This window comes from Cannabis sativa, chromosome 4 (genome assembly GCF_029168945.1).
Source record: "Cannabis sativa cultivar Pink pepper isolate KNU-18-1 chromosome 4, ASM2916894v1, whole genome shotgun sequence".
Taxonomy (NCBI): domain Eukaryota; kingdom Viridiplantae; phylum Streptophyta; class Magnoliopsida; order Rosales; family Cannabaceae; genus Cannabis; species Cannabis sativa.
The window spans coordinates 71676292-71690492 of record NC_083604.1 but is presented as its reverse complement, the minus strand read 5'-3'; the positions used below and the strand labels follow the sequence as shown (position 1 = coordinate 71690492).

The 14201-nt window shown below is 32.4% G+C and overlaps 2 protein-coding genes across 4 annotated transcripts; one reads left to right on the top strand and one right to left on the bottom strand.

Moving 5' to 3' along the window:
* Positions 1-5050: 5050 nt before the first annotated feature.
* Positions 5051-9074, top strand: LOC115712843 (BTB/POZ domain-containing protein SR1IP1). The gene is made up of 5 exons (XM_030641232.2): positions 5051-6438; positions 6577-6646; positions 6851-7468; positions 7545-8084; positions 8315-9074. Exons 1-5 carry the CDS (start codon positions 6305-6307, stop codon positions 8864-8866), a joined length of 1914 nt encoding a protein of 637 aa, XP_030497092.2. The 5' UTR covers positions 5051-6304; the 3' UTR covers positions 8867-9074.
* Positions 9075-10495: 1421 nt separating this feature from the next.
* Positions 10496-13828, bottom strand: LOC115714331 (uncharacterized). 3 transcript variants are annotated; one of them, XM_030642996.2, is made up of 3 exons: positions 13048-13828; positions 11504-11752; positions 10496-11384 (listed from the first exon to the last, which is right to left on the bottom strand). In XM_030642996.2, the coding sequence occupies exons 2-3, from the start codon at positions 11585-11587 to the stop codon at positions 10770-10772; spliced, it is 699 nt and encodes a 232-aa protein (XP_030498856.1). In that variant the 5' UTR covers positions 11588-11752; positions 13048-13828; the 3' UTR covers positions 10496-10769. The 3 variants fall into 3 exon arrangements, with proteins under 3 accessions (XP_030498856.1, XP_030498857.1, XP_030498854.1); XM_030642997.2 differs by lacking the exon at positions 13048-13828 and adding an exon at positions 11919-13005; XM_030642994.2 differs by having other exon boundaries at positions 11504-13828.
* Between the last annotated feature and the right edge of the window lie 373 nt (positions 13829-14201).

The window sequence follows — 14201 nt, the reverse complement described above, 5'->3', positions numbered from 1 at the left end:
ATTCCGACTAGAGGGATTTAACAAAGAGATTCACTGTCGCCTTACTTGTTCATTTTTTATGCGGAAGGTTTGTTAGGTATTCTTTGTAAGTATGAAGCAAGGGGTGGATTCATAGTTATAAAATCAATAATGGATCTCCAAGAGTTTCTTACATGCTCTTTGCGGATGATAGTTACCTATATTGCAAGACTATTGTTGAAGAGGCTAGAAAAATTCAGCTACTCTTTTTCAAGTTTGAGTGTGCTCCGAGCCAAAATGTTAATTTTGCAAAATTCTCAATTTTTTCAAGCTCCAATACCGATGAGGGGATTCAAAACCACATTTGTCAAATGCTTAATATGAGGCCTACAGATGAGAAAGCTTTTTACTTGGGACTTCTTAGTATAATGGGGAAAAACAAGTCAGCTTTGTGGGGTTACCTTAAGGATCAGGTGTGGAAAAGACTTCAAGGATGGGAAGGAAAAATTATTTTGAGAGTCGACAAAGAAATACTCAATAAATCAGTCGACCACTCATTACCAAGCTATTCCATGAGAGTGTTTCTTCTTCCTTTGGAAATCTCTCGCGATATTGAAAAAATGATGACTAGTTTTTGGTGGTAATCTTCTAGTAGTTCGAGTAAACGAATTCATTGGATGTCATGGGATATATTAAGTCGGCACAAAGATAATAGAGGAATGGGTTTTTGAAACCTCAAAGATTTTAGTCTAGCTTTTTTGGGTAAACAAGGATGGAGGCTTTTGACTCATAGCCACTCTTAGTAGATTGTGTCTTCCAAGCCAGGTACTATCCAAATAAATCTTTCCTAAATGCTTCTCTTGGTAGTAATCATAGCTTTGTTTGGTAGAGTATATGAGAGTCTCAACAACTTGTGAAATCTGGGATTCAATGGTGTGTGGGGGATGGAAGTTCTATTTAACCAAATAGTACTCGTCGTCCTTATGTATTATCAGATCACCGTAGTTTAATTAATGCTAGAGTAAGTAATTTACTGAGAATGGATGGAAAGGGATTAGATGTGAAAGTTATTGAAGATCTATTTGAAGAGAGAGATAAGAAGCTGATTGTCAGTGTCCCACTTCATGTGACTCAAACCCGTGACCATTTAACTTGGACCAAAGAAGCTTCGAGTATTTATACAATCAAAAGTCTCTATAATCTCCTCCAGCAGCTTCATGGTCATCTGGTTGATTCAGAAGCCTCAGCGTTTTGGAAAAATCTTTGGAAATTAAGAGTTCCTCCAAAACTTTAAAACTTGCTTTAGCATGCTACTATGGGTTCTCTTCCAACAATGAATTAACTTCGTACAAAAACATGTAGAGGTAGCTTCTCTATGTTCTCTTTGCAATGTGGAAGATGTGTCTACCATTCATCGTCTAGTTACTTGTATAAAAGTGCAATTGGCTTTCAATAGAGTTGGAATTGGCACCTTGGTTTCACTAGGTACGAACTTCTACGAATGGTGTATGGACTCTTAAGAATGTGGATAATGAGTTGAATTATTTAATTTCTACTATTTGTTGGGCTATTTGGGGGACAAAATGATCTAGTTTAGAATAGATAGAGTTTTATGGCTGAGAATGTTATTACATATGCTAGAGATTATCTTGATCAATGGAGAAATACTTAAAACTCTAATAAAGAGTCGTCTTGGTCTAGCTTACAGGCAGGGGACAATGCTGAGCAATGAACTTTACCCCATGCTAATAGCATCAAGGTCAATGTAGATGTAATGATATTTGAAGTGGGTCGAAGTTATGGGATTGGAATATTAGCTCAGGATTATAAAGGCCTTCTCATTTAGGGATGTACCTTGTTGAGTCCTTGGAGGTTAAGGAAGTCGTGAGTTGGATCAAGAAAAAAGAATGGACAAACATGTATGTGAGACATATTGTCTTAAGGTTGTACACACTTTACGGAGTCCCATTATTATGATTTCTTTATTTGGTTGTGTTATTCAAGATCATACATCTTTACTTTAAGATTTGAGAAATGTTTCAGTTTTTTCATTAAGCGATCAACTAATAGGGTGATTTATAGTTACGCTAGATCTTTTATTTTATACCTTAGTCGTTGTTTCAATTTGGAGTCCGTTCCAACTAATTTTTTACCTAGTTTGATAACAGAGTTTAATTATTAATAAAGATGATTTTTTTATTTAAAAAAGAAAAAGATAAATACGTGAAAAATACATAAAGTTTTTTTTTTTTTTTGTGCTTAGAAAAATATCCAATAAAGATCTAAATAGTGTCAACTTTGATTAATATATTTATATATTATATTTTTTACTGTAATTATACTCCAATACATAATAGTATTTTAAAATAAAAATTAGTATAAAAAGTAAAATATTATTGTGATTATTAATAAAAATATTTAAGAAATAATTAGTAAAATATTGTAATTAAAAAATTTGTATTAAAACCAATCATTATTAATCTTATGTTAAATTTAATACACAATTTTATTTTATTTTATTTATTATTTTTTATTTTTGAAATGATAACACACAACAATTCTTTTTTTTTTTTTTTTTTGAACAGAATAATTCAAAATACCTAATACCAACTATTATTTTTTCTGGCGTTATTTAGTTCATAAAAATATAATGTGTAGAGATAGAGGACATGGTCATCCGAGTTGGAGAAACACATCCATTTGGATAAACCATGTGGAGCCACTTATGTGATACATTATTTGGAGTTGGAATTATTCAATGAAATCCATTAATTAATGTGGTTAAGTCGCGCCATTCACTATCAACGCTCGCTAGGAGTTGTAGTTTTCAATCATCACTAAAAAAAAGGGCCCTTAAATTGCATGATGGCCATAACTATTTCCCACAAGAAGCCTATTAACCTTTAAGAGCATCTTCATCCTAAAAATTTGTTGAGTTGTTTGGCAAAATAAATGGACCCATATGGATCCCCATTTAATTTTGTAGCCGAAGTAAACATAATTTGTGACATTGCTATTGGGCACTACTAGTGCTTAACATTTTCTAAACGTGTAACTTTGTGATTGACTAATGATACTCTCTAAACATTATTAAATAAAATTATATGAGACTCGATACTTAGTTGGATCAATAACAATATTGACACGTAAGAGGGTGTTTGACACCACTAGTATCTTTTAGCATTTCTCTTTGCAGCTATAACATTAACACCGTTGTTGCTCAATTTTTTTTTCTCTTTTATAATTGGCTAACATAATTAAAAAAACATAAAAGTGGGTGGAGCATTGTTGCCTCCACTCGTAGATGATTTTTTTTTTTTTTCTATTATTGATTGAGTTGTGAGTTTATATACAAACAATAGATAACAACTAATTGAACCAAATCATAACAAATTCTCTAATGATATCTAACTAGAATTAACAGCTCTAACACTCATATATAGTCAGTGGCTAGCTCAAATTAGAATAATATACTCATTTTGTTTAATACAATAGATAAGACTATTGCATAGTATGAAGAGAATTATACATTTATTAATCAATTATTTCAACAGTTATATATAAAACTTAGTCTACTAGTACTAATAGTTTGGTTCTATATTCACTCCCATCTGAGGTGAGGTAAGCTAGCTTCTTCCTAAAATAGGAAAATGAAAATAGAACTAGCATCAATCCTTTTGTTGTGAAACTATTCTTCGATTCGATCATCTTTTGATGTAGTCGTGTATATTTTGTAGGCAAATTCAAGTACTCAAAAAAAAAAAAAAAAGTACCCCATTGCAAAAATATTTATGCTTAAGATACCCAATTAATAAGTGACATTTACAATAAAAGTATCCAAGCTGTTGAAAAATTTGTGTACCGTGCCTTTATATTTAATTGAGAAAGGATAAACTACAAAGATATTAGATAAATATGTAAAATGCTATTAGAAATAATTCTAAATTGAGAATATATGGGAAGCAATATAGGAATTGAGCTACTCCACTTAGTACCAATTGATTTTAAGTTGGAACTTAAACCCCTGTCCAAGAAACATTCTCTTTCAATTTGTAAAAAATGCAACAAAAGTACCTTATAGCAAATGTATCAGCATCAGAGCTGACTTTATGCTAATTTGAGCCTTAAGCAAAAATAAAAAATGAGACCCAATAAAAAAGAGGATAAGTTGAAAAATACTTTTTTTTATTAATCAATTAACTAAATTTAGCTTTAATTTTTATTTAATTGAAACATACCTCTTTTTATATATACAGTACCTAAAATATTTTGACATAAAGGAGTCACATGGAGAGTATCTTGAAGTGACAGAGGCAAAATTGGTACAATGTTTTAAAAAAGAAGTAAAAATGATAGACTTTAAAAAAGAGGATAAAAATAAAAGAGACAATATAAAAAATGTATAGAGTCTAATTTTCTCATAAAAAGTAAGATTGTTGGAATTTGAATACCGAACATCTTAGATATTACTCTAATTAAATTACCACTGAACCGTGTAACATGTATTTGGTATTATGTATTATTTTTTATTTTATTTTATTATTAACTATATTTTAATTTTTTTTTCAAAATAGATGCCCTAAGTGGTGGGGGCATAAGGTGGCTGCCTCCTTCGTCTCGCTTCAGAACCGACCCTGATCAACATGAGTCATTTCTTCCAACAAAAGCGAGAACGAGACCCCCTATATATTGCTAATTGTATTACTTTGTGTAGCTAGCTAGCTTCTTCCTAACAACATACCCTTGAAAATAATTTAAGTTTCTAAGGACAATTAATCAAGTACCAATAGATAATTGATGGGCTTATCAATGTATAATATGTTAACTCAACGTCCATAATGGGTCCCTTGTACAATGGTTGGAAAAACTTTCATCTCATCTTAATGGAGCAGTTGTTTTCATGTATGCCCATCTTTAATTTATTATGGATTAAGTTTATTACATTCCTTGTCGTTTGCAATAAGTTAATAACTGTGTATAGTATTATCTTTTTTGATAATCAACTGAATAGTATTATCTAGTCTAAAACGGTTATCCTTTAATTTAAATCATCATATTTGTAACGATAAAAGGTAGGTGAGAGACTCACAGAGTGACCCATATATCCCATTACTATTGCATTCTTTCTTCTTTTTTTCAGGCAAAATAAAAGAAATTCCCTTCATGAATGAAAACATGCAGAAATATTTGGAAAATTATTAGTAGGAAAAACTTTACATAAGAGTACAAAAAGAAAAGGAACATAATAGTAAAAAGAAGTGGTAGATAGCTAGTTTGAACTTGTGCATTTTAAATGCTTGTCTACTTCCATGTGAGAATATTAATATGATTATGGATTTGACCAAAGTGGTAAGGAGTTTAATTTAGTTAATTATATATATAGCTTTATGGATACATATGATTCTCGAAAGATCACAGTTTCTACTTGGGGAGTTTATTAGAGTCTGTCACCTGGTTCTATTTTGCCTAATAATGTACTTAAAAAGCAACTTTGGTGATATTGTTTTGTAATATCCGTTTGTACTGTTGGGAAACAACTTTTTCTCCGAAAATTTTAATAACTCCACCTTGTTAGATTCTTGGTTTTTTTTCTGTCAAAATCATGAAAACTTGTGTATATATAATTTCTCAGGCTAAGGCTTTCATAACCCTAATATTGGTCATTTTTCTCTGGACTGAATCTCATTAGCTAGAGTAATGGAAATCTCAAGGGAAAAATGGGAAAGATGGGAACTTTTGTGGATGGGATTGGTTCTCAAGTGGGAACTTTATATCATTAGCAGCCAATCAACATTCAACTATCTGATCCTTTCACAAAATCCCCAACCCAACACCACACACTGTGAGCACCATATGTTCCTTTATTACCCCTTTGAAATCCACTAATTCCATTTATACCCTTTATTTGTTATCCCACTGTCCTCTCACAGCCGGAGAAAAAGAGAGAGGGGTCATTTTGGATAATTCATCAACCGTTATTCGTAACGTGAGGTGTTGTTTAATGATGCTGAAGAAAGATGGATAATTTAGTTACTAAAAGAATGACCAAAAAGTTTTGAGCTTCATTTTTTTTTATCCTTTTTTTCCCTCAGTACTGGCTATATTATTGCATAATGTTTTAGTTTCTGTTGCTGAATGAAAACTTTTGAAAAAAAGGTCCAAAAGAAACAAAAGAGTACCCTGGATTAGACATACAATTAGTGTTGCCTCATCACTACCTTTTGGGACAGCAGCATCTGAACTGAAGCTCTCTCTCTCTCTCTCTCTCTCTCTCTCTCTCTCTCTCTCTCTCTCTCTCTCTCTCTCTCATTATTTCACTCTGTAGTTTAGTATATATGATGCAGAAATGATCATGACAAAGGACTCTTCTGTCACTGCCATGGTAGATCTTGATCAGGAGCAACCTGCACCTATTGATGTAAATATGACCTCCAAAAAGAAGGAACTTCTTTCCACTGCTCTGAAGAGAACCAGTGAATGGTCTTATTTCCATTAATATTCTTTTCTTTTATCTATTTAGTTTCCCAACTCTTATTTATTCAATTATTATGTCATACTACTACTCGTGCTACTATATTGGTGACCTTTTCTTACCAAGATTGACTTTAAATTTTGCAGGATTTTCTCTCAAGAGATTCCCAGTGATGTTACTATCAAAGTTGGAGAAGTTTCATTCTCATTACACAAGGTATTATTCATCTCAATTTCAAACACTAAATTATGAATTTGTATGGTAAAAGAATACAATAACTATTCATATAGAACTAACATGGCTATACTATTGCACATAAACTATTCATATAAGAATTGAGCAGCACCAAGTTTTTACTCAGTTATCAATTGTATGACAACTATAACTTAATTCATTATCTATTGCATACTTTATTGGCAGTTTCCATTAGTTTCGAAGAGTGGACATATACGAAAACTGGTATCGGATTCTAATGATCCTGATCTTTGTGTAATCGCTCTTGCTGATGTTCCTGGTGGGGCAGAAGCGTTTGAACTTGCTGCCAAATTCTGCTATGGAATAAATTTCGAGATAAGCACAGAAAATATTGTCATGCTGAGATGTGTAGCAGAGTATCTTGGGATGACTGAGGAGTATGCAGTTGGAAACTTAGTTGGAAGAACTGAAGCCTTCTTGAGTGAAGTGGCACTCAAAACTCTTGCAGGAGCAGCCTCTATTCTACATATTTCAGAAAATTTTCTACCAATAGCAGAGAAAGTTAAATTGGTCAGCAAATGCATAGATGCAATTGCCTATATAGCCTGCAAAGATAGCCAATTCTGTATGTCCGGAAGGAGCACTGAAAGTGGAAGTGAGGGTGTGATTTCTTCCTTAGTTTCTGGTTCAAAACCAGTTGTTGATTGGTGGGCTGAAGATCTGACCGTTCTTCGAATCGATATGTTCCAAAGAGTTCTAGTTGCCATGATGGCAAGAGGGTTCAAGCAATACGCTCTTGGGCCAATTCTCATGCTTTATGCTCAAAAATCACTGAGAGGTTTGGTAAGAACTATGCTGTTTTTCATTGTTTCAATCAATGTTAAGAACTGAAAGCTAAAAGTACTCTTTTCTGGTGCAGGAAATATTTGGTAAGGGAAGGAAGAAAATCGAGCCAAGACAAGAACATGAGAAGAGAGTTGTGCTAGAAACAATAGTTAGTCTTCTACCAAAGGAGAAAAATGCTATGTCAGTTAGTTTTCTTTCAATGCTCCTGCGAGCAGCGCTCTATCTCGAGACAACAGTTGCTTGCCGCCTAGATTTGGAGAAAAGGATGGGAATGCAGTTGGGGCAGGCTGTTTTGGATGATCTCTTAATTCCTTCATATTCATTCACTGGTGACACATTGTTTGATGTGGACAGTGTTCAGAGAATCATGACAAATTTCCTTGATTACGAAATGAGTGGTACTCGTTACGTGTTTAATGGAGATGAGGATTATGTCTCCCCTCCACAAAGTGAGCTCGAACGAGTTGGGAAGCTAATGGAAAACTACCTAGCTGAAATAGCTTCTGATAGAAACTTACCTGTTTCAAAATTCAACAGTCTTGCTGAACTTATTCCAGAGCAATCAAGGGTAACCGAAGATGGGATGTATAGAGCCATTGACATTTATCTAAAGGTGAACACACTCACCCAACTCTTTCTTCAGTTTAACATTCTTAAAACTCCATTAACACAATCAGCATTACATTTATCATCAATAACAGTTATGTTCATTTAAACAATTATCACTTATCTCATGAAAATGTTTTGACATGTGAATTAATCAAAGAATATTAGACTCACATACATTGGTGAAACGAGTTGTGATTTTTTTTTTCCTTTTCTGTTAAACTCACAAAACGATAGGCTCATCCTGCTCTAAGTGACATGGAGAGGAAGAAGGTATGCAGCTTGATGGACTGCCAGAAGCTGTCTCGGGAGGCCTGCGCCCACGCGGCTCAAAATGATAGGCTGCCAGTACAAACTGTGGTCCAAGTGCTTTACTACGAACAACAAAGATTCAGAGAAGTGATGAATGGTAGCCTATCAGGCAGCGAATCACCTGCTATTCCTTCAGTGAAGATGAACTTATATTCCAATGACATGCACCCGATTTCAGACGAGCTCTCCAGCCTGCGCAGAGAAAATGATGAACTCAAATTAGAACTAGTGAAAATGAAAATGAAGCTAAAAGAAATTGAAAGATCAAACACAGGAAGGTCAACTGCTGCGAATAGTCCTATTGGAACAATCATGTCATCACCTGCTGATAAGCCTCCTCAGCCAAGAAAATCATTCATGAACTCAGTGTCAAAGAAACTTGGGAGGCTTTACCCTTTTGTCCGCTCAGATGGAATGACACCTTCATACAAAACTCGGACAAAACCAGCTAAAGATCGGCGGCATTCAATATCCTGATGAGCCATTGTTTTACTTTCTGAGCTATGTCATACACTGTAAGAAGTTCAGTTTTTTCTTTATTGTTTTGTCTTACAACTCTTGAGAATGATTACTAGCTAAGAATGTGTTTTTTTTTCTTTTCGGTTTTCGTGATTAATTTTACTTCTTTCTTTTGTCCTGTTCTGTATGGAAGATTGTTGTAAATAATAATTATGTTTTTGTGTAAGATGAAGCCATATAATTTAATAATGGGGTGGAAGAATGTAAAGTAGAGTGGAATCATTCAAAGTATTTTGATTTTTGGGACTCTGATGATGTTTCTAACATACTAGACAAAAAACAAATGCTGACTCCCCTTGTTCTTAGTGCCATTCTATTAATCACACGGATTGACATCATAATCAAGGTGAGTGAAACAGAATCCAATGCTTGGAATCACTTTTTAATTCGGTAATTTTTATTCATACCTCTCTCTCAACACATGTGTAAATGTAATGATAGATCCAACTTTGATGAAATCATAACTTTTCGAATCTATTTTTTTTTAAATCCAAATAGTTTGTCCTTTGAATAAACAGGTAGATGGTTTTAAAAACACCTTCCATCTTGATCAGTTAAAAAATGATTAAATTCAATTTAGAACCTGTATGTTCTAAGCTGAATAAGTTTACTACTACTTTTATTTTTTTGGTGGGGGGGCAGAAGAAGGAGCTTGTGTTGTGGGGTCTGTATATGAATTATTGAATGCTTTAAGATAAAGAGCTTTTACGAAAGTAAGACTCGCTTGCGAGACAGGCTAGGAGTGTTGAGCATGTTAATGTCGGGGCATATCATCATGGAATCTAAAAGATGGCTCCTTAAATTATGAGACTCTTTCAAATGATTTTACATAAATAATTAAATTAAATTATCCTACTTTATTATAATTGTTTCTTGATGGACTTTGTTCAAAGCTTTTTAGAGGTCTTTTTCTGCTTTAAATTTTATTATTGATATGATGTTCTTCTTTTGCTTCTCTATTGATGATGAAGTTTATATCTATATCTATGGATACCAAAACACACACACACATGATCACACTTAGAAACATTATAGATCTGATAAGAAAAATTAACACACAAATGAAGAATATGGCTATATGGTTCAAGAGTCAATGTCTCAACTCTCGAATCAGCTTTAATATGATAATTTTACATATAGTCAAAATGGAATCTCAGATCAAATCTGCTTTTAAGCTTAGTAGCCTGCCACTAACTGATGAAGCAGCCTGCCACAGACACCAGACTGAAAATTGGTCAAATTTTCAGTACTGTTTGTTATACACACACACACACACAATATACTAGAGCGAAATTCCAAGAACTAGACTAAGGTAAATACAATAAATTTTATAATAAAGAAACCCATTTGGCAATACTTCTATTCAGAATCTAATATTTTAAATAATTTTTGTTTCTGTAAATATAATTTGCTGTACAACATTGAACAGTCCTCCATTGGATTTTTTATTTTTTAAATGTAAATTCATGAGCTGACAATAGCTAGATTAGTGTCCAATACAGTGAATGTCCCAGTTGTTTAGATTTCATTGGATTTTATTCTTATAATTAGTAATTAAAAAAAAAATATATGCAAGAAGAATATGTATTAGTAATCAAAGAGTCACGTTTTTAGATTAGATGGGGACTTTGCATAATAATAGCAAGCCAAGGAAAGACAAGTGCTAAATTCTATACAAGACTTTCCATCACCATATTAGGCTATTACAACATTGAATTTCTGAAAAATAAAACTAATTAGAAAATTCCACCCCTAAAAAAAAAAATCAAATCAGAAAATTAGCCAAAAAAAAAAAAAGGATGGAAAATGAAAAAAGAAAATCTAAAAATATCCAAATGACCAAGAATTACAAAATATATTCTCATTCACAAGTCATATTCAAGCTCAAAACTTGAAATAACCAAGGTGGTTGATGTTTTAGTCTCTCCCGTCGCAATTCCCCTCCGACGACGCCATGGTATCCAGACGGCGTCGCATCAGGGACCTGTCCCCTACCACCACCGCTGTCGTTTAACTCTACTCTTGTCGTTTCTCTCGATCTGTTGTTGTAATGATTTCGAGAGTTCATCTGGCTGGATCCAGTTGAAGAGGAAGAGAAACTTGGGCCGGAATCTGATGTTTTCCGGCTTCGACTTCGACTATAACTGGTGGGCCCAAGGCCCAAGCCCAAAGTGAGCTCAATCTCACTCTCGTCTATAATCTCCAGATTAACAACATTATTATTGTTGTTATTATTATTATTGTTGTTACTGTCAGTATTGTTATTATTAATATCACCGTCGTCTGAGTCTTCTGCGATGTTAATTTTATTGAACTGGTCTTCAGTTACTGAAGGCTGCTCCAAATCCAGTATCATAAATTGTCGTCTGTTTTGAGATTCAAGCTGATTATTGAAATGGGTTTCTTTCATTCTGCTCCGTCCGATGTTTTTCATCAAAATCTTCTGGATTTGGTATAAACGATGAAGTTCATACACCTAACAATAATTTTGAATAAAAAACACTATATGTTAATTTCGACCCCATGAATAATTACCATGATATAGATTTTTCCTAAATTAGTATATAATAATGTATAATATTAAAAAAAAAATACCTGTTCTTTAAAAGTTTCTTCATGCTTTATCATAGCCATCTTCATGAATTCCTTGTCGTATGGTTTAAAGAGGGGTTTCTCCATTGTTGTGCTTTAGATTTCGAATCTTTATATATATATATATATGGAGGTTGACCTGTATATATATATAATTATCTTCTTGAAGAAAAGCTAGTATGTGCTCAGAAATGCATATATATCCGGATCTAGCTAGTATTAATGCCCTTTTCACCTCTCACGCTTCTATACCTGTCAAACGAGGAAAAGTAGTAAACATTTAAAGCAGACTGAATAATAATATATATTTATAATAATATCAATATCAGCACCATCCTCCTCATTCATGGTATATAATAGGTTTATGAGAATATTTCTTTTTAAGAAAAGAAAGAAGAGTAGTGAGGTTTTCAAATACCTAAATCAATATAGAGATAACGAAAAACAGTACTGGGTACTACTTTTAGCACAATTTGTCGGTTTGTTTTGATTGTCCTCCTTCATGTTAAAGCCATTTTGGGCCACAATATAATAGTTTGATACAAAAAAATATCTCCCTGGCCCCTATATACAGTTACAAAAAAGTGGGACACCATCTCCATCATCATAGTAGTATAAATACCTAGCTAACTAAATATCATGTGCAGCTTCTTAATTTGTTATATTTATATATAAATATATTATTATTATTATTATATGTACACATGTTCTCCAATCTTGATTTCTGTAATCCGCATTCTTTGCCGATTATATACCCTACTGGCCTGAATTTTGAATTTTCTTCTTAAAATCAAAATTTTCAATTTTTTTATGACGTAGATTATACTCTTGCCTAGATAGCTATGTAGCAAACTATATATGACAAAAGCTATGGTGTGTTTGCTAATATTAAGGGTTGGAATACCAATTATTTTTGGTTGGTTGTACATACATATCAAAAAACAGCTACATTCTGTCTTATATAGGAAAACTTGTGAATAATATCGATCATAATAATAAGGTTCTTATAATTTGGCTATAGCCTATCTACGCTTAAATGTGGTATATATATACACACATAATATTGATGATCATGCGAACAAGTAATTATTTTAGTAAAAAACCAAAAACAAATCACAATATCTTAATTATTAGTAGTAGTACGTACCAACCCAAATATATCAGTTAGCTTCATTATTTTAGCATGGTTATAATAAATCCGATAATTATTATCCTTTGAAAATATTTTTGGCTGATGGATCAGATCAATTACGTACAGTTCGAATTATTAATGTTTCTAAAAGCAAGAGTAAAAATATAAACCATAAACCCCGGCACTAGTGTAGTTTTGTTATGTGTATATAGATCGGAGGGATAGAGAGAAATAGAAAGAGAAAGAGTATTTGGAACTTATTATATATACTCAAAATATATAGACAAAACTAATCATCAAAGCCTGCAAATTCATCAACTAAGCAGTTGTAGATCCTATACTAAATTATGATTCAAACAGAAGATATACAAAAGGAAAACTAATATATGTATAGTATAATAGTAATAATTCTAACCTGTTATTTTGGTTAAAAGGAGCTGAAAGAAGAGAAGACTACTAGCTAGAAGCCTAGAAAGCTTTTTCTTTGAGAGTCTCTTTTTGTTTCAGATCAGAAGAAGAAGAAGAACGTAGAAGAGAGAGCACTGTACTTTTACTTCCAAAACCCCAACTTGAAAAACAGCTACATGTGTCTTTATTTGATACAGAGAAAGAACTTATTTATCTTGCTCTCATATTCCCCATCAGTATATACTGCAACACACACATATATACATTTATATATATAAAATATAATAATTAATAAAGGAGAGAGATGAAGAATTTAAGATTCTCTCTCACGCAGAACCCAAAGTGTTTGTTGCACTTGGGTTTTGAGGCATGCCAAACAAATCCCAGTGCCTTAGCCAATCTGATTCAAGTTTTGTGAAATAGATGCCCCAGACAACTCCAGCAATGCAATAAATATTAAATTAAATATAATAATAATAACAAACGAGACATAATTTAATTATTAATAATTATTAACTTAATTACAATTAATTTCTATATGAAAATTTGTTGAGAATCACAAGGGTTTTTATTTTTTTTAAAAAAAAATTATTTAGATAATAAACACAAAGACATTAATCATCAAAATAACGTATATACAGCTTAGCTAGCCTGCCAAGGTGAGAATCACATGCACCCGAGAATATTATATGTCTGTCTTTGATAACCACTAATATTATAAAATTTATATATATATAAATATTTAAAAATTTCTCTCTATCTCTATATATATCTAATTAATCTATTTATTATTGTGTTATTTGTCCAATTCAAAGGCACATTTATATGAAATAAAAATGATTTAATATATAAGTTGGCATGTCCTGGCCCGCCGACAATTAGATCACGACCGTACGATAAACTAGGTACCTCTTTGAATAGTCCAAAAGCTTGATACTGGCCACAGGATCTCCATCAAATATCCAACATTATTAAGCACAAACTTAATTATTGCTATATCTTCATATATTATTATATAATATAATTTGTATTATATATAGATCAGGATAATACCGAGAAATTAAGATATAATTTGGTAATGAAATACAAGATTAAGAGATATTTTGCTTATTTTTCAATAATTTAGCTAAAATATACCATGAAAATTATGCACTAATATTA

What these genes read in the sequence shown, in the direction of transcription:
- LOC115712843 (XM_030641232.2), top strand. Translation starts at nt 6,305, where the DNA reads ATGATCATGACAAAGGACTCTTCTGTCACTGCCATGGTAGATCTTGAT. An exon ending in CTGAAGAGAACCAGTGAATG is followed by an intron (nt 6,439 to 6,576) that starts GTCTTATTTCCA and finishes TAAATTTTGCAG; the next exon opens with GATTTTCTCTCAAGAGATTC. An exon ending in CCATTGACATTTATCTAAAG is followed by an intron (nt 8,085 to 8,314) that starts GTGAACACACTC and finishes ACAAAACGATAG; the next exon opens with GCTCATCCTGCTCTAAGTGA.
- LOC115714331 (XM_030642994.2), bottom strand. Translation starts at nt 11,587, where the DNA reads ATGGAGAAACCCCTCTTTAAACCATACGACAAGGAATTCATGAAGATG. An exon ending in AAGAAACTTTTAAAGAACAG is followed by an intron (nt 11,385 to 11,503) that starts GTATTTTTTTTT and finishes AATTATTGTTAG; the next exon opens with GTGTATGAACTTCATCGTTT.